General features: G+C 36.6%; 1 protein-coding gene across 20 annotated transcripts in view; it reads left to right on the top strand.

Annotated features, from left to right (window-relative positions):
• Positions 1-20,448, top strand: part of PLCB4 (phospholipase C beta 4) — a 180,775-nt gene that overhangs the window by 135,780 nt on the left and 24,547 nt on the right. For 18 of the 20 annotated variants that reach the window (XR_014943795.1, XM_085541080.1, XM_085541078.1 and 15 more), the window contains 8 exons: positions 550-652; positions 2,421-2,585; positions 5,411-5,615; positions 10,654-10,742; positions 11,023-11,173; positions 13,238-13,287; positions 13,404-13,469; positions 20,089-20,204. Coding sequence is in view for 17 of the 20 variants with exons in the window: in XM_085541080.1 (XP_085397206.1) it covers positions 550-652; positions 2,421-2,585; positions 5,411-5,615; positions 10,654-10,742; positions 11,023-11,173; positions 13,238-13,287; positions 13,404-13,469; positions 20,089-20,204 (945 nt within the window). In the remaining 3 variants the exon portion in view is untranslated. The remainder of the gene's footprint in view (positions 1-549; positions 653-2,420; positions 2,586-5,410; positions 5,616-10,653; positions 10,743-11,022; positions 11,174-13,237; positions 13,288-13,403; positions 13,470-20,088; positions 20,205-20,448) is intronic. The other 2 variants (XR_014943796.1, XR_014943797.1) reach the window with 1 other exon arrangement.

Raw genomic sequence — 20,448 nt, 5'->3', positions numbered from 1 at the left:
TTACGGTAGTACCTTTCATGCTACTATAATGAACAATCTGTCAGTATAACATCAGCTGTTTTCCCCAAGGTTTTATAACTGAGATGAAAAAATTACTTTCATGCTGAAAATTATTGTATGGCTCTCTACTCTGTGTAACTGCTTCATTTAAAAATACAGTTGAGTAAGCTGCCTGTATTTATTGAAAGTACTAAAGAATTGAAGTAAACGAGAGCATCTATTTTTTATTATATAGCTCACTGTATTTTTGATTCACATTAGTAAATTATTTTAAAATGTCTTTTATTACATTACATTTATTTTGCTTTTGAAATACACAGTTGATTTAATCTCTTGATTCAAAATTAAGATTAACATTTATATGTGTACTAGATAATCATAATATTTCTGCTTTTACTTCCTCATACTGGCAGATAGATTGGCAGTCTGTATTTTACAGTGCTGCAGGAAAGTTCATTGTTTAAAGTTAGCACATCCATTTTATCTGTAGTTAATTCAAGTTCAGTTTCCACAAAAGAATAATTTTCTTCTTCTTTTTCATGAAATAAGCTATCTACTTAAACCAGATTTCATGCGGCGGCCGGATAGAACATTTGATCCTTTCTCTGAAACTCCTGTAGATGGTGTAATTGCTGCAACATGTTCTGTACAGGTAAAACAGCTGCAAAAAAATGTCTTTCATCATATCACACTCAAATTACATTTAAATGTGAATGGGAATAAGATAGGTGCAATAAGTGTTTGTATTGTGTAGACTTTTTCTGATTTTTTTCTTTGTTTCTGTGCTTACATGGTCTGATTTGAACATGACATAATTTGTTTGTTACTACACATTATCACCAAATGTTATACACCCCCACACTCTTTTTTATTTACATCAGTCTTTGCAAATGAATATGTGAGTGGAGTTTGTTTTTGTGGATACTGTGTGTGGACTTCATTGTCACCGCAGAGAAAGAAGTATGGGCGTATATTGGCAGATATTTTCAAAATAAGGAAATAAGCATGGTTCATGAGGTGGAGGTCATTACTTTAGAATCATCTTTGAGTAGCAAAATCAATGAAATTCTGTTGTAGTTTTAAAATATGGTTAGGTATTATGTTTAGTAATTCCTGTTTTGTGACTTGGCACTTGGCGCTCTTTGTTCACTTACACTATGTGCAGTTTAACTAAAGTTTGACTTTCCCTTGTCTCTTTCTACGTATGGCATGGAGATCTGAGAATCTCTTGGAGCAAGGGGTCACTCTTAACTTCAGATAGTTAAGTTCATTTATACCTCCAGAAGAATAAAAACAGGAAAAAAAGGAAAAATATGTTATAGGAAGTGGAATCTCCCCAAGGAGGAATTGGGATCTGGAGGTGAGAAAGTAGTGCTAGAAATCAGCATAGTTCTTAGATAACTTATCTTGTTGCTTATTCTTCTTGGGTGATTAAATCTAGTCTAAAATGCAGTGCTTATTCCCTTAACCTCTAAGAATGATACAATAACATCAACAATTCATTCAAGAATTGTCAACTAAAATATAGGAATAGTTTTGTTCACTAAACAGAGGAACAGAGTTGTTCCCTGGAATATTAGATCACACACACACACACACACAAAAAAAAAAAAAAAAAAAAAAAAAATTTAACAAAATGCCTCAAATGAACTTAGATCTGTGAAATTGCACTTTTCTATTTTAGAACTTAGTAATGAAAACATCAGCTGTATTTTTAAGGAATAGATTATCTTGATGGAGTAAAAATGTGCCCTGGAGTAATCACCTGCTGTAGCTTGATTAATCTTGACTTGAAATAAAATCACAGCAAATCTTCATGTACATAGCAATACAGAAGAGTCATCTGCACTGTTTGTTTGTTTTCTTTTAAATGTGATTGGCTTAAAACATGTACAAATGTGGAAGCAGAGCAAAAACTTCCTTTCACTTCTCTGTTGTCAAAACATAAAATAGATTCCAAACAGAAAAATTTAAGGCATATTTTGAGAGCAGTTGCAGAATAGTGGTGACCGACTTGGTTGTTTCATTGAGCATATTTTATAAATACAAGTGAATGCACCTGTGAAACAGGTTCTAGTTGAGCTTACTGACATAACTTTAAATGATGAGCACGGTTATTTCTGTTTGTCACGTTTCTCATTTACAGTTTCTTCTAAGTTTTTTAGTACAGCTAAAATGAATGCTCCGGATATATTTTAAGATTTATCACAATGGCTTTCCAAGTAAATGCAATTTTATCACTAATTAAACCATTTTCATATTATTAAATAAATATATCTGTTCTATACAAAGCATCTTTCAGATTGCCTTCAGTAAATTAAAAATGATCAGTATTTCCAGTATGTACATTGTGCTGAGTACATTGCTTGGTTTATATTCTCTGTACTGTTTTTCCTTACTCTTCTGTTTTTACGTTACAGGTAATATCTGGTCAGTTTTTGTCAGATAAAAAGATTGGTACGTATGTAGAAGTGGATATGTATGGTTTACCCACGGACACAATACGTAAAGAATTCAGAACACGCATGGTGATGAACAACGGTCTGAATCCTGTTTACAATGAAGAATCATTTGTATTTCGAAAGGTAGGATATTTGGAAAGCACTGTTTATGATTGGCAGTCCTTTTGCATATAAGCATCCTTGCTCACTCTATCTGCCCCTCCCTGCTTCAGTCTGACTGCTGACATGAATAAGTACTGCTCCCATAAAAAAGGGTTTGTAGGGTTCCTGTTTACTACTGTAAACAATTTAAAGCTGAAATAAGCTTTCAAAAGATTTTTTTTTTTTTTTTGCATTGTTTTGTTTTTCTAATGAATAACCTCTGTAGCTGTCACATGATTTTTTGTTTCTGTTTGGCTCTTCCCTCCCCTTTGCTTCCTCCTCCCACTCGGAGGTAACCACCTCATCCATGGCCATGCCTGTGTTCAAGGTATGCAGTCTGCTCAGAATGAGCCCCCGCTGGTGGACACCATCATTCCTTGGAGATTTCTTCTTCCCTGCCCTGGCAGTGGTTGCTATCTTTCACTGTTCCTTCAGCCCAGAGGGCAGGTGAGATGCTGCATCCAAAGCTAAGGTCAATGTTATTACATGGAAAAGTTGGAAGGGTGCTGTGTTCCTCAAATGTGTTGCCAGCTCCCTCCTCCATGTGCATTATGTATTTTTTCCTTTTTTTTCTTTTTTCTTTTTTTTTAATAACAAAAGAAAAACAACCCTTTTTTCTTGGTATGGGGGATTTGAAAAGTGATATCAGTTGTCATTGCCCATGTTCAGTTTTTATCTCTCAGTCTATATGACAAACACAGACACATACATATATAATGTCAGCTCAAAGTTCATCCAGACTATGTGTTAGCAGTGCTGTCTTTGAGAATGTCTGTTTCGTTTACACCTGTTCTGTTGTCATGTAAAGCTGTTGTTCTTTTATTCCAAAGTGACAGACTTTGCCATGTAGTGATGCTACTTTACACTTGGGAATAAGACATGCATCATCTGCCTTCTAAACAGTGCAACTAGATTTTAATAGAAATGTAGTTAATGCGAGAGATTATTTTAGACATTCTGAAATGAATGTGAATCCTAGTATTTTTCTGTGTGTATGAGGAGGCTCAGAGAAAATGCTTAGATACATGACAGGCAGTCATGCTCCCTTTGGCTTCTTGGCCATATGGCCAGCATCTGCTGCTTTCTAATTTCTTAAATCAAAAGGCTCATAAAGTAAAGAGTGCATTCAGTTTCAGTGTAAAAGAGGGGTACCTGTATATCATGGCATATTATACAATGGTTGATGCTAATCTAATATTGCTTGGACTTTACGCTCTACTCTGCAATAAATAACACATTCTCTTGGATAAGTCATACTGTAAGTCAGCCTAGAGATTATTTCCCTTCGTCTCATGTCACTGTCATATCAGGCTTAGCATAGTAATCAGGACATACATTGATAACCAGACATGGTGAGTCACATAAACACAAGAGGAACAACTCTTCTAGTTGGAGGAAATGAAGATGTGAAACGCTTAATGCCAAAATGTCATGAGGGTGGGTGTATCTTCTGGGATACCCTAGAACAAACAAACACAAAGAGAAATATTATCTTCTTAGTCCCCATTTGAAATCCCTAGGCAATCTCTATCTGAGCCAATCAAGAATGAAAAGATTTACTAATCTGTAATCACCTTTTACTAATTTACTAATCACCTGTAGAGGTGAGAACTTACCTGCGCTATTTGGGTTACAGTGTTCTCCTTAAGCTGATGTTTAATCATACGTAGTTGCTTTTAGGTAACGTTTGATTGCTCTTCTGTTGTGTTTTGTTGTTTTTATTTTTTAATTAAAATAAAGCTTCAATCATTCTGAGCCAAGTACAGTGTTGTCAACTGTGTTGTGTAAGGGGGAGGTGTGGGTCAGTGCTGGTGGTAACGTTCTGGGTGTGTCTAGTTATTACTCATCCAGAGCAAGTAAAGCAAGACTTCTGTGAGTAGCTCAGCTGAATTCAGAGACCAAAACCATACTTTATTTTGAGCCCTCTATGATCTAAAATGAAAGTGACAAGGGAAGATAGTTGATGTAGTTTACCCAGGTCCTTTGTCTGATAAGCATCAATGAATAGAATCAGGTAGGGAAGAACTGGGAAGACCTTTCCTACCATAAAATCAAGGCAGACTGGCACAGAGACTTCATGTCTTGCTTAATCTGTCTACTCCTAACTGCTCTCACACAGAAGCAGCATCTGTATTGTAAGGAAAGCAGAGGTTTTTTGCTCTTCTTTTGATCAGTCAAGGTAAGGGCTGACAAATGCAGATACCTGACAGCATCTCTGCTCTCTATGCATATTTCATGTTCAGAGTACTCAGTTCTGCTGGCAACACACCATTTCAGCAGGTCTTTCAACCTGTCCTGCCCTCTTCTGTCTGTTTCTCCCCTCTACGAACACATAGCTCAACATGCATCCATATCAACTTAGGCTTGCGTTCCTTCCATTCTTCATTGCCCTTTTGGATACATCCCAAATTCCATCTTTCTGTCATAACTCCTCCTGATTCTGTTTTACCTGCTCTTTTTCTATTGCCATGTGATCTGCCATTTCCCATGTAGCATTTACCTGCTTGCTTATTCATGTCGCCAGCCCCCAGTAATGTAAAATAAGTAGACAAAATATTTAGATAGTGTAACTGTAATATGTAGGATTGTACATTTTGGGATTACCCATTATTTAGAGTGAAAAAAAATATTTTTTTTCTAGGAAAGGGTACTTGGAAAGTATGCTGTTTGCAGAGACTGCCATTATCTTTCAGTGATTATAGTCTGTTTTTGGCATACAAAGTGAATGAGCAAATTGTTCCAACACAAGAGGTGAGAAGGGTGGTACTGTACTAGTCATTAAATGTCTTCGTTTTATGGCTTTCTAGGTTATTCTCCCTGATCTTGCTGTCCTGAGAATAGCGGTATATGATGACAATAATAAGTTGATCGGTCAGAGGATCCTGCCTCTGGATGGTCTACAAGCAGGTTACAGACACATTTCACTTCGAAATGAAGGCAACAAACCACTCTCTCTTCCAACGGTTTTCTGCAACATTGTGCTTAAAACATATGTGCCTGATGGTTTTGGAGGTGAGATAAGCCTGTACTTCAGTGTGTGGTAAATTTTGAGTGCTATAGAATTTCCTGTGTTGTAGAATTCACTGTGCTTTCAGTACACCAGCTGGGAGTAGAGACCCAATGCTGTAGGACTGCAAAGATTTAGTAACCCCATTTGTTTAGCTGAGGAACAAAGTTTCCAACAGAGTACCTCAGGTAAATGGTTGTGAAATGCATCCTGTTAAATTCCAAAATAATGTGGAGAACATGCTAATACTAGGGTTATCTCTGGTTTAATTTTTGTTCAGGAAGGTGTTAAAATTCTTTTTTTTTTTTTCTGATTTCTGTCTGCAAGGGTAACAAGTCATTTAGCTATATTGTTCACCCAATGTGTACAGACATTTCCAGCAGAATCTGGATGTGTATTTTTCCAAGCAAAGACATTTTTATACTCTTGAGAATATTGATATAATTAAAAAGAAAAAACAAAACAAAACAAAACAAAACAAAACAAAAACCAAAACAAAAAAAACCACAAAAAACTGGTGGCTAAAGAATTTAGCATCTGAAACATTTCTTGTCCTGTAATTATTTTTAAGGAAGTTGTTTTTAATCTGAGCTATTCCCATGATCAGTTTGGCAGGGTCATTGCCACATCCGGATGTGAACAAACAGCTGAGAATAGTCACTACACCAATTTAACCTGTCTAATGTGTGAATTCACCCTGAGAATGAACTTCTGGGAATTGCGCTCTGCACAGCAGCTGAAATTCACTTGTATATTAACAATACATAAATCATTTAAAGTTACAAAATAAAAATTATGGGAATTATGTTAAATTATGTTAAATATGTTAAATATGACTCAGTGACAAGATGAAGCTTACCTTATATGTGATTGATGAGACGCTGGTAAAGACATTGGTATTTTGCTCTTTGTAAAAGCAATTTCAAACCCGATGTCAACCCTAAGAATTCCTAAGAATTCTTAAGAAGTGGAGGAAGAGAATACTTGGTTAACACATTAGAAAATGTATCCTCAATACTGTTTGCTGGTATTTATCCAGACTTTTAAAAGTATCAGTAACGCCATGGAAAATACATTAGACATTTACAGAGCTATTTGTATAGGTCACATATGAAATTCTGACAGTAATAAGTCATCTGGAGCTCTGCAACACGAATTGGAGCACTACCATGCCTTTATGCAGCATATTTGAACAACAGTAATTAACTTCAGGGATTTAGTCTGACAACAAATTTAAGCTTGTGCTTAAGTGAGATATTCTCAAGGCTGTAATTGAACTGTGAGTCTAAGGGACTAATTTAAGCATGTTTTAAGTATTTTAATTCTTTTCAGAACTTGAGTTTTTGACTGCTAATGGCTCAGTTAAAATATTTTCTAAACTAGGGACATTCCTCTGATTTGGAATTGGCATTTTTCTGAATTACACAAATTCAAAACTGAAAAACTTGGATTTCAAAGAGAATTTTAACACCAATTTAGAATTTGCAAATTGCATACTGTTCAGTATTGACTGATACACTGTTCGGTCACCATTGTTTTTGATGGTTTATCTGGTAAAGGAGAGAATGTAGAATATTAATACCCCTAAGTAACTTTATGCTTAAGTAAAGTACTGCTAAAATGAAAAAGCTGACTGTCTTGTTGGGAAGAACAAGCTCCATATTAATATGAACAAAATGAGTTCAGTTATTCTCTTGTCCCATCCCCAGGTAGTTTTGATATGTCTCGTGTATTTTTCTCATGGTTATAGTACAAGCTGATGAACAGCTGGGAAATAACTTTTGACACTCAGGTGGAATCATTAATACTCTCCTGACATGTCTTTAAGTACCCATCATCTGCAGTGCACCACTCTTATTTTTATGAGCTAAATAAAAGAAATAAAATTAAATGCTGGTGCAAATTAATGCAAATGAAGTAGCATTCTCCAAAGAGAAGTATCTATAATAGAAATCTGTATGCCAGCAAGCATAGTTACTTCTGTAACTACTACTTAGAGTCTTCTGTAATGTACTATTCCTTTTATTTTCCTTCTTCTATATTTTATTGGAATTCTTTTACAAAATGCTATTCCCTACCCCCACTTTACCTCACCAGGGAAAATGACAAACGTAAGCAAAGGACAAATGACAATGTGAAAAACAGTGATGAGTCACATTCCACTTGTAGAAATGCTGAGCCTTTGGTGATGTGCTCCTGTGGTTAGTAATACAATTTCCAAAGGGCTCACTCTTCCAAAGATGTTAGTCATTTTTACCTTGAAGCTCGTGGTAATCAGGTTCCATTTTCAACTGACGCATCGTATTCTCAGGTTGTCTTGAGTGTTCGTAGAAAAGTACGTGCCAAGGACAAAAAGGCATTATTACTAAGTTAGGGGACTGGAGCATCTCTCCTGTGAAGAAAGGCTGAGGAAGCTGGGCTTGTTTAGCTAGATGAGGACTTTAGGGAGACCTTATTGCAGCCTTCCAGTACTTGAAGGGTTATCATAAGTGAGAGTGATACTGACTTCTTACAAAGACAGATAGTGATGGAACAAGACGGAACAATTTTAAACTGAAAGAGGGGAGACTCAAGTTAGATGTTAGGAAGAAAATATTTATTCAGAAGGTGGTGAGTCACTGGCACAGGCTGCCCACAGAAGGTGTGGGTGCCCCATCCCTAGAGACATTCAAAGTTGGATTGGATGGGGCCCTGGGCAACCTCATCTGGTGAGTGGCAGCCCTGCCCACAGCTGGGGGTTGGAACTTGATGATCTTTAAGGCCCCTTCCAGCACCAGCCATTCTATTATTCAATCCAATCTGAAAATAAATGTCTGAAAATAAATTGTACCTGTATTTTGTGTATGTAAAGTACAGGTTCAGAAGATATGTTTGGGTTATGACAGTAATTGTTGGCAGTGTATTTGGTACCTGCCAAGGGCAATACTATCTATTAAATATAACTTTGGGAGGAATGGAAACCAAGTCTGTGTTATTTTCAATGAGAAATACATCCAGTGTCTTCTGAGAAGTTCACAGAATAACTTAGACTGAAAAAGAGTTTGCCAGTCCAGCCCCCAGTTTGATCAAGAAAGATAGTATGCTTCCTCTGAAAGCTTTTAATTGGGTTGGGTATTTTTTTGCAGACATAGTCAGTGGGCCAGCTTCTGTCCCAGGTCATTGTAAGCTAATTTGGAAAATGGCAATAAGTATGACATGGAACACAGACAAAATTCAAACGATGAAAATAAAATTCAAGTGATGAAATAACAGTGTCAGAACTGCTATTACAGAAATAGTTGTGTAGTATGCTAGTGAGTCCATCTAGGACATAAGGATACAAAAATAGTCTACGTACAAGGAGCTAAAAATAGGGGTTTGCCACAGTTGATAAAGGATTCCTTGCAAGTGAATCACCATGCATGGTCTCCTGGATTCTCAGAACAAAAGCTTGAGTTAATGGAATGACAATAGTTTTTAGTGAATGATGAGTCAGACTGCAGCATTTAAACTTCCTTTCCTAAGTTACTACTCTAACAAGGAAGGCTTATAAACTGAGTCCAGTGATCCTTTTGTCCATCATACTGAAGTAAAAGTTTCAGAGACATCATTAAAACAGACCGTTGCTGTGGTCTCTGAAAATGTGTTAATATTGTTGAGAGCGAATCAGTTTAATTTATAAAGTAGTTTCTTACTGTGTAGGGCTTCTATTGCCATTTGTGAAGTTTTTTGTTTTGAGATTAGTCATGGAAAGGGGTTATTCAGCATGAAGGTTAATATTCCCATGTCTTTGTCTTCCTTCAGAACAGCACTTACACGTCCATCGCTGTGTATGGAAAACAAGTTCTGTCATTTATGTGGTTAAGCTTACTCAGTGCAATTTTTAATTTTACGTTTACAGACTATTTTTATGCTCCAGTGGTGAAGTTGGGGGTGGAGGCGGAGAAGGAAGGCATAACATATTCGCCCTCTTTGCTGATCCTAATTCTGATTTCATGTCAGTACCGTTGTTTCTAATTTTATTGCAGTTCAGGTGATTGGTATGCTGACAGCCAAACTGATCACAGCACTGTACTCTGTAGACTCATCCACCCAGTATAGACAGCACATGATTGTGTTGGATTTTACTGTAAAATAAAGAGTGGTTAGGGTATTATTGTTTACATTTTGCAGTGTAAAAGAAAAGAAACTGCTCCTAGGAAAGGTGTTTGATTTACTCCCTTAGGCAGAGTAAGTGAAATGAGCTTCCACAACATAAACTTGTCTAGTAGTGCCACATATGCAGTCTGGATTAAGATCTCCAAATGGAATTCATACATTTTCATGACAGTGTGTGAAGAGTTCATGGCAATGGTATAGTTAAGGGTGACCCTGGGTGTACAGCACCATGGCTCATCTCTGCTTGTGTACTGAGGAGGATTCTGTGTGCCCATAGGGAATGAGAGAAGGAGTACAGGCTGCAGTATGGGATGCCAGAGACCAGGGTTGGAAGGGATGGGATGACAGCCCACACTCTGCTTAAAATCCTGGAGAAAACAACCTCAGCTCCTCACTGTCCTCTGGGAAGCTGAGGGTAGAAAAAGATTACTGAGTAGGAGGAAACACAGAGATCCATACTGTTTCATGGAGCTTTTCTTTTATACTAACTCCCCTGGCGGCAGCCTGAATAGGCAGTCAGCACCACTTCAGATAACCAAGGGACAAAGTTGTTTGTGCTGTGTAACACAGCAGATTCCATTCTGGTCTCAAATTCTAGTGTCACGAACCAGGAGTAATGCAGAGTATCTTTGCTCTGATGAAGTTAGAACATGTTTTCCTGAATAAACTGCCTGGATTAATACCACTCCCTTGACACATTTAAAATCGATTCATGTTCCTAATATGTTCAGATGCTATTTTGATGAGCGTTTTCTGTCCTGACAGATTTACTGTATGAACCTGAACTATTTTTGCAAGTCAAGGCTCATTCGATAGTAGTAAGGGTCTTGTAAAAGGTATATTTCTAAATGCTTCTGAAAATGACAAAAAGATGAGGGGTTTTTTGGTTTTGTTCTTTTCTTACAGATATTGTGGATGCGCTGTCAGATCCGAAGAAATTTTTGTCTATTACAGAAAAAAGAGCAGACCAAATGAGAGCTATGGGTATTGAAACTGTAAGTGGATCTTAGTGACTAACACAGCGTTTGTATTCATACTATGATGCAAAACACATTGTTTAGAAGTAGAAAGTTCAGGAATTGAGAGGAGTGATATTTTAGTAGGTATTTAATATATGTTACAAATACATAAGTGTAAATTGTGTTATTTGAAAGAACACTTCAATCTTCCAAAATATGGATTAAAGTAAATGAGTTAAGGAATTTCCTGTACACCAAGTGTTGTACTACAGGTAGAATAGTAATTAATTTATTACTATGTGAATGTTTCTTCCAGAGTGATATAGCTGATGTACCAAATGACACTTCAAAAAATGATAGAAAAGGAAAAGCTAATAATGCCAAAGCAAACGTGACTCCTCAGAGTAGCTCTGAGCTTCGACCGAGTACCACGGCAGGCTTTGGGTCTGGGACCGATGCTAAGAAAGGTAAACAAAAATCCTGAGCCAATCCTTCAGTTCTGGCGCAGTTCATAAAGTTATGGAGAAGTACTTGTTACTCGTTCTTAGTTTTGCAGCTCTGTTTACCCTTTTGAAAATAACTTCTTCAGCCACTGATAGCAGTCTTCGTCTGTTTGCAAGAAAATTGTACATAGTAACAAAAAGACTCTGTAAATCCAATAAAAATTTATTTTTCTAAGTGACCCCTTTGTGTAGCTGTATGCCAGATACCAGTAGTAGAACCTGCATGACTCTGGGAGAAATTTACCAGAGACCTACTGGAGCCATACCAATAGGAATGACTGTTTTCTGGTATGCTCTGCAGGAACTTTTCTGCTTTACTTTTTCTCTCTACAAATCCCTTGGCAGAGTTGCAGATTTAAGTAATTAAAGTATTTAGAATTCATCGGATTCTGTAGAGATTTCCCAACAATTAGAAATGTTTTCAGTATATGGTTTTACTCTGATTATGGAAATGGCATGTTTATTGTAAAAAATATCCATATTAAAAGTGCTCATTTAGAAATGAATAAGTGGGTTTTTTTTCTCACTATTCATTGTTCACTTTACAAATTCACCTCGTGGAGCCAAGTGGGATTATTTGTTCCTCACAGATCATCGCAGGTAATGAAGATGAAGTGAGAAAACAAATTTGTACAGCTGAATGAAACACAATAAATATTTCAGTTATTTGCCCACAACAATTAGAGTCTGGTTCACTCTCTTTCATCCATCTTGGCCCAAGGGGAATGATAGGAACGGAAAGGAGCACTGTTCTTGTTCTTAAACATAAGCAGACATGACTGAATATGAACATGTGAAGGGGTCGATCTTTTGAGAAATAAGATGTCGTCTCTCATGAGTCATTTCTGGCAATAGAACAGGTCATCTCTGGTACCAGAATGCTTTCAAAGTTCTTACCTGATGTAAAGCCCACATTTTTTTATGCAGCAAGATATTTTCATATTTCAATTATCATCATTAAGATGCACAAATGTTAGTTCTATTGAGCATTATTTAGGCATGAAATTTGCAGGAGGTAGAACCTGATTCCTGGTTGTCATGGAATCAGACCTGTTGAACAAAGTAAATAACTACATTTTAAAGTGAAAGCTTAAGGAATTTTGTTTAGAAAAAGGCACACCTGTTGGTGTCCTGTTTGTTTTTCAGTTAAATTCACCTCAGAAGACAAAAAGCCCTTTATAAGGAGTCTGGAACTGTACTATCGTTCCTTTTCCCAGACCTGATATTAACCTAAATGCAAAGTTTACTTCTACTAACATACAGGATTTCAATTCCACAATTTTTGTGTTTTAAATGAAGGAGAATAAGTATATTTAGCTCTTCTTGTTGTCATGTACAACCTCACCTGAGTAACATAGAATCACAGAATCACAAGGTTGGAAAGGACCTACAAGATGATCTAGTCCAACCATCCTCCCTTTACCGTACCTATAGAAAACCCCTAAACTATATCTCCTAGCTCCCTATCCAGATGCCTCTTGAACACTTCCAGGGATGGCAACTCCACCACCTCCCTGGGCAGCCATTCCAGTGCCTGACCACTCTATGATAGAAAAATTTCCTTCTTATATCCAGTCTAAACCTCATCTGATACAACTTGTGGCCATTTCTTTTGGTCCTGGAACGTTCCCCATGAACCCAGAGGTACTGGAGCAATCTCCAGCTATGTAATAAAATTCTGAAATTTGCCAAATTGAACTTTAATGTACATAAATTGTTTGCTGTATTTTCAGAAAAGAAACTTTATATTGCTGTGTTTTGACACTCCAGTGCAGAATTGTAAGAGATTAAAATACTCTGATCAATTCCTTTTTTTCACGAGGCAATTGGTTGAGCAGTGCATTTTAAAAGGAAATTAGCAGTATTTTTGCTGTAGCTTAATGAATAATTTTCTCATTAACCTGACATTTTAATGGTACAAAACAGTAATTAATTGTTAACTTACATGTAGATTTTTACGTTAAAACTCCAAGTATGAAATGCAGATCTTTGCACGAAGTTTTAGATAAACTATCAATACCTTCCTAGGTATAGACCTGATTCCTCAAGTGAAGATAGAAGATTTAAAGCAAATGAAGGTAAGCATGGGCATAAGCTTTTCAAAATGTGATTCTAATTATTTAAGTAGCTGTCATTTTATCTGTTTACAGTAAATGTGACCACAGAAAAATTGATCTGATTTCTTTTTTTGTAGGCTTACATAAAACATTTAAAGAAACAGCAGAAAGAGCTGAATGCCTTGAAGAAGAAGCATGCAAAGGTAAGATCATTAAAGGCTCTCTGAACAGCACACTGATTGAAAAAGCTGCAACTTTCACTAGTATAGATAGTTCCTAATTGAACTGAAAGAAAACTGAGTAACTAAGACCATCAAGACAGGGCATTTCTGTTTTAATTGTACTGCAATTTATGCTCAGGTAAACTGAGTTTCCTTTTAGCAACCCATTCTTATGTCTTTCTGAGTTTTAGTATGCTTTGTTTGACCCATGTAAGAATCCAGAATTCACCTTTTCCAGATGATAATTTTACCTAACTCCCTTCTGGATGACATATTGACACATAGCTTGAGAAAAAAGGACAGTAATGATCTGTGAGGGTTCTGCATCAAAGGCAAACCCTGGAGAAACTGCAAAATTACTAAACAAAACTGGAACAAAACAAAAAATGAGGTGCACTATTTCTTTCCACGAATATATATATTACCACTTTTTAGTTAGATTTAGTTAGCTGGGTACTGTTGACACTGGTATCCCAAATTTGGTAGTATCACAAGTGTACTACTTTACATTATAAAATTATGACCCATTTTCTGCTTTTTATCACTAGGAAATCTCATGTTACAAACAAAGGAATACCAGGTGAATATAGTATTCTGAATTTTGGCAATGCATAAACATCTTTTCTAGCTTTTGTGACAGTGACACCCTTGTTCACTTTGAATGCAGATTTCATGCAGATCTGATCTAATGTAATAATATTTGAGGATTTTTAGTATCACTGTGTTTCTATTCATGGCTGTCATTTGGATGTGGGATACTATGTGTAATGAAGGATGAGGAAATTACTTTCAATAGTCAACATTTTATTTTTTTTGTGTGTGTGGCACTTAATATTAAAAATAGTATAGGAAAATTGAGCAACTATTCAACTTTCTGATGCCATGCTGACACTGTGCAGAGGGGAAATGAATGATTCCCTGACTTCAATGTTGTGTACAAAGCCCATACCCAAGAAGAAGTCTCTGCTATCCATGTCTAAATTAGCACTTCTATCCTGTAAGGATGGCTTGTTGTGAGTATCTTGCAAAAATGTTTTGTTCTTACCTGAATCAATGCATCATAGGTAGCTTCTAGGCCTTCAGGAAATTAAGCATTTAGGAGGCTTCTCACAGTTGGATAATATAAAAAATTTGATCAATTTTTTCAGGTTTGTACTTTTTCTAACCCAGGGGAAAAATTGCCAGCAACAATAAGATGCTGTGTGCTTAGATGAGCTTTCAGCATTTGCTCAAGAACAGTTATTTTTGGTCTGAGCCTTTCTGTGTCCTGCTGTTTGCAAGCATGAGCTGAGTGAGTGCAAGTCTGTCCTAACAAGAAAGTTCTTGTCTAGAACATGTCTTGTTGAAGGCGTCTGTAAGTGCAACTTCTTAAATTTAAAGAGAATCTGATTAGAAGAGTGTGGCTGTAGTAGTACACAGGTGAGCTTAAGAAAGTGCCTTGTGTACTCATCAGTATTTTTAACGCATTTTAGAAGCTGGAAAGGAGCCTGGGAACTATGCAGTTGGTAATTCATGATCATTTGCAGAAAGCGTTTGTATTAAACACATTGAACTTAGAAGCTCCAGAAATTGGTTGGCCCTTATTTAGCTGCAGACACTCCTGAGATCTGGAGGAATAAGTAAACACAAGGGAATTGTTCATGTCACTTAAGAAGAAAAAGTAATCCAGTTCTTTTCTGTCTAAAGTTCGCCTTGTGGAAAATGAATGTTTGTAAATGAATGCATGCAAGTGTAGAAGAGAGGGTAGAGGAGGAAGTGGCTCTCTTCTAATCAACGTAGGAGTTAAACTGGTAGCCCTGAGCAGAATTAGCTGAGGAAGTAGCAGTAGTGACTGTCCTTATTATTAACAACATTCACCCACATCCACTGAAATACTGTCAAAGTTTGGTTGCTTTGTAGGAAAATACACTTTTTATTATCAGCCTTTATTTAATAAATGTGTCAGATAGTTACAGACACCACATTTTCAGATTAATCACTAGAACTACTTTTGCACCACCCACAGTTCAGCATCAGTGCTCCTGGTGCAGGAAGGATGTGCAACCCTCCAGTGCAAAAATAAACAGTGGTAATTGATTTTATTTGGGTTCTTCTCTGCAGCTTAGACATTTACAGGGCTTTTGAAAGAGTGGTCCTGTCTGCCAGGTCTGTGTTGTGATTCAGTGGTTGTTTCAACTTCTTGGTATGGTTTAAACGCTTCCCTTCAAAAGGTATTAATCCTCTCCTGCATATCACAGGTCTTACCTGTTTTGCACTCTGCATTCCTTAGAAATGCCTCAGTACCAGTATACCTCAAATATTAAGCGTGAATGATCCCCACATTATGTAATTATACTCTTTTAAAAAAGGGAAAATCATACTAGAACAAGCAGGAAGTGATGTCACGGTGTTGGATGTGTGTGTATGTATACAAGTACAACAGTTGCAAGGAGATAAGTCACACAGGAAAAACAAAGTAATGGTAACATGTAGAGTAATTAGAGAATTTTATCATGCTTCTAAATCAAAATGGCTGAAACACTGACCAACCTTAAATAAGAAAGAAGATAGCATTAAATAAATACACAGCCAGAGAGTACTGTATTCTGAAAATCCTAGCACTATTTTATTTTTGTGTAGGATCCTTGGAGAGTAGGATTTAAAGTCTTTACTGTTCCTTTTTCCACTTCCATATGGGAAAAACATGACCTCTCATCATGCTTGTCAGTATTCAAGAGGCATTCGGATAATGTCCTTACTATGCTTTAACTTTTGGTTAGCCCTACAGTGGTCAGGCAGCAAGATGAACTTTGTAGGTCCCTATCTATCCTATTTTATTCTATTCTACTCTACTCTTCTACTCTACCAATGCTACTCTGTCCAAGTAGAATGGAGGTCATTACAATGCAAGCATTCTGTGATTGATAGAGTTCAGTCTGCCCACTCCCTGATATCAGATGAGTGGCTTGCCAAAAACTGAAGAATTTTGAATTTCACAAGGTCTGTGAATAGTGAAGAGTTGAGATTTCGTTCAGGATTGAGAAACATGTAAAAGGTACATATACAGGGTTGTTTTTAATTGGAATAAAGCTTTTAAAGAAATCCATACAGGTTGTAACGGACTACACAGGTAGATTTAGAGAAAGGCAGAACAAACTGTAGTGAATACTGTAAAAGGAGAACATTTCACAAGTCCTGTAAGTCTGTGAAATTCATTCTTCCTTCAAGCTCTATGTTCTTACTCGGGCCACAAACTTAAGTAGAGGACTGGGTTCAAAAACTGATTCAATTGCAACAGCTCTGTTACAGACAAAACCACTTCTTCTCAAGTAGAGAAACCATGTTGGTACACTTGACTCTGAAAGTGAATTACTCAGTATATTCTCTAACAGTCAAAGGTACGACAGATCACTGTGGTAAACTATTCTGTCAGTTTCAGACAAGGAAGTGATATTCACAGATGTGCACTTAGGGTATTTGATGTGGCCATAGGCACAATCCAGATCTGCATAGTTACCACTCAAAATATGAATCCTATAGTTAATCTCCTGTGTGTTTATATTGACACTGAATGTGTGTTCTGTTTGAAAAGAGGGCTTTTCAAGAAAATGACCGTGAAAAATAATCTTCATTTCACAGCACAAAAGAGAATGTATAAAGGACTCTGGAGCTCTAGATTAATAAAGTTCTGCAGAAGAGGTTGTGGATTTGGAAATGATAGTTTTTTCTTTATTTCGCCATTGTAGTATTCTATAATGAGAGTATTCCATACTTCAGTTTTAAGTTGTGTAAAGGAATATGTATATTACATTAGGGAGGTTCATGTAGAAATAATGGTTTGTATCCTAAGATCTTCTTGTCTTCAATAGACTGAATTATGATTTTCTTTCCCTTTGTTTAAATAGAACTATATCTAATTCTTTAGCTTTGTTCTACAGATATCAGGCTGTGATTTGTGTCCTTCTGTATCAGTTAGCTGACCACTCAGCTGAACTGTGGCTTTGATTTTCAATATAATTATTAAATGCAATTTGTGAATATGTCTATGGAAAAGACATATGAATTCAAACCACAAATTCAGTAGTCTTGAGGAAATCATGAAAGGTTTAGCTGTGGAGAGTTTTATTTGCAAACATATTCTGAATGAGCCTAGAACATGTTTTCACCTGGAACTTCATGCCTAAAAACAAAAAATGCTGAAAGTGTTTTAAGGTGTTTGAAAAACACTTGCATTTTCTAGAGTCTTGACGTAAGATTTGGATGCACCAGCTAGCTCTAATGAATTTTCCCTTGAGTAAAGACAGAAAATCAAAGTTATATCAGCTCAGTCACTTCAAGCAGAGTTCCCAGGTTTGAGGTAACATAATTCAAGAGAGCTCTTGTTGTTGACTCCCAGTATTCTGTGCCTTCTGTGCAGTGGATGGCAGTAGCCCATCTTCCTCTTCTAGCTCTGTTTATATTCATGTCCAAATTCATGTTCTGCAAACTAGATGGGGAGGAGGAAGGAAATGGGTGGTGTGTATGTGGTCCTCAATAGATCTTTTACATTTAAGATGGAACTGTCTTGGAGCAGTAGCAGTAGAGGTGAGTCCCTTCAAATGTTCACAGTGGGATTGTGATGAAGAGATGAGGCTTTAATCATGGTTAAATTAGGTAAATTAAAGTATTCTGTTTCTAAGTGATAGGACCTCCAGGATTATGTAGCCATGCCTCATCAATATGCAAATGGCTCATACTTTGCAATATTTTCAGTCTTTCATAGCAGGAATTATATTGTTCTTTTCAACTGAAGGAAAGTGTGTAGTTAAGCAAGGAAATGCTTGTTGTAGCTTCACTTGAGGGTGTGTTATGCTGTCAAGTTGTCAAGTTTATGTCATTCTTTTTGTCCATATTTTTTCTTCCATGTTTAGTCAGCAGTAGATACTCCCTGGAAATGCTGGCATTTTTAAATCATAGAATCATAGAATTGCCTGGGTTGAAAAGGACCATAATGATTATCTGGTTTCAACCCCCCCGCCCCCCCCCCCACCATATGCAGCACCACCAATCACCAGACCAGGCTGTCCAGAGCCACATCCAGCCTGGCCTTGAATGGGATGGGGCATCCACAACCTCCCTGGGCAGCCTGTAAATGTTAATGGTGATGGAGTCTATTTATTTTCCTTTAAATCTTCTGTAGGACAGAGAATTCAATTCTCCACTCTAAATACAAAATCTGTGAGTTGTACATGTTCTCTGGTGAAGCACAGGTGTTGGGAGTGCTAGGTTTTTAAAGTATCACAACATTTGTAATAGAATTTTGGTAAAATTGAATGCAAGTCTTTCACTGGGATTTTTAAATGGGGAGACAGTGATAAGACGAACACAGGTGCACAGAAAATAGGAACAAAAAACAATAGAATAATAAGGATAGTGTAACTAAAGAATGAGCTATAAAACAAAATAAAGTCCTGGTAAGAGACCATATTAGTTAATGCAAGGGTTTTTGTCTTGTTTAGATAAAATGTGGAGCAACTGAATAATAATAAAATAATATAAATTAACAAGCAACAATTTTTCCTCTTATAATGTAAATTAAATATTTAGTGCTCTCAGATTTAGTTAAATATTTGTATCATAAGCAACTTTTCTGATCAAGGAGAACATTAAATCAAGTTTAATAATGAAGTCTACGTGTAAGTGCTAATGGTGTTGTTTCTGGTACAGACTTTGTAATGGAAAGGAAATGTTTGTGCACTGCACCCAAGTGGGGTGCTTTGATGGTTCCTCTTTTCATTATATAAAAAGTTTTTTACTCCCCTTCCATAAACAAACTTCTTCTGACACTTCCTCATTGTAAATTGCATAACTGTAGTGACACCAGGTTACCACTACGGTGAAATACTCCATAAGTAGCTCTTTACTTCCAGTTTGTCAAGGTGTGCTATATTATTTGGGAGGTGGGCAGAAAATGGCAGTAGTTGTTTGCAGTGGGCTGCATGCATAATTTAGCATTGCATTGCACTGCTTTCTATTGCTTGGACAGGGAGGTGCTCTGCAACAGGACAGAATTTCTTAATGGTGAGATAGATGTTGTTGTTAGGGGATTTGCAGACTAGATTTTCAGAATTTTTGGTTAAAGATTTGTTTTTTAGTTATTGTTTTTGGACTTGTACCTTTATTCTGTTTTGTAATGGCTAACAGGCTAGTGCTTTATTCAGTACAAGATATGTAGAGGAAGGGGATTGGGATGAGTTTTGTTCTCCTGAATATTCAGAAACCTTAAATGGCGTTATATGAGTTTGTAAATATGATTTTTTTTTCTTACGTTGCATTTAAATGTGCATTTATTCAAAAGGTGAAGTTGAATGGGTAGTAACAATTTGCATTTTTTTTTCCATCGTTCTTTTATTTTAAAGTAACCATATATTATATTTTTAAGGTGCAGTATAGCTTTTCATCTTTTTAAAAAGGAGAACTGTAGCACTAATGGTGGAATATCTGGAAATTAAATACCAGATGGCTAAACCAGATTAAGCTCCATTGTCAAAGTTATCTGTTCATACACTGATATTTTTACACTGTAAGAAAACTAAACATTAAAAATCCAGCAATCTAATTGTGAGGTCCTACTGTTTTCCAGGAGCACAGCGCTATGCAGAAGTTGCACTGCACACAAATTGACAAAATAGTGGCACAATATGATAAAGAAAAGGTATCATACGAGAAAATGTTAGAGAAGGCAATCAAGAAGAAGGGGTAAGATATTATTTTAATGTTTTTAATAGACTAAAAATAGTTTTTATTCTTTTGTGGTCTGGAGGAAAACATTTGTAAAAAAAGTCATTCAGATGAATGAACTGCAGCTTGAACCAGTATCCTACATCAAACTGAGTTTGAGCTGCTTGAAGGCTCTAACCATGGGCCAGAAATGTTGTACTCAGTTTGCCTTTCTCCAGTTTTCTGACAGTGTGTGAAATCTAAATGCAAAGGAGTTGCCAGA

This window comes from Coturnix japonica, chromosome 3 (assembly GCF_054131305.1).
Source record: "Coturnix japonica strain WE chromosome 3, WE-NBRP24, whole genome shotgun sequence".
Taxonomy (NCBI): Eukaryota; Metazoa; Chordata; class Aves; order Galliformes; family Phasianidae; genus Coturnix; species Coturnix japonica.
The sequence above is the reverse complement of the archived record's forward strand: the minus strand, read 5'-3'. Positions and strand labels throughout refer to the sequence as shown.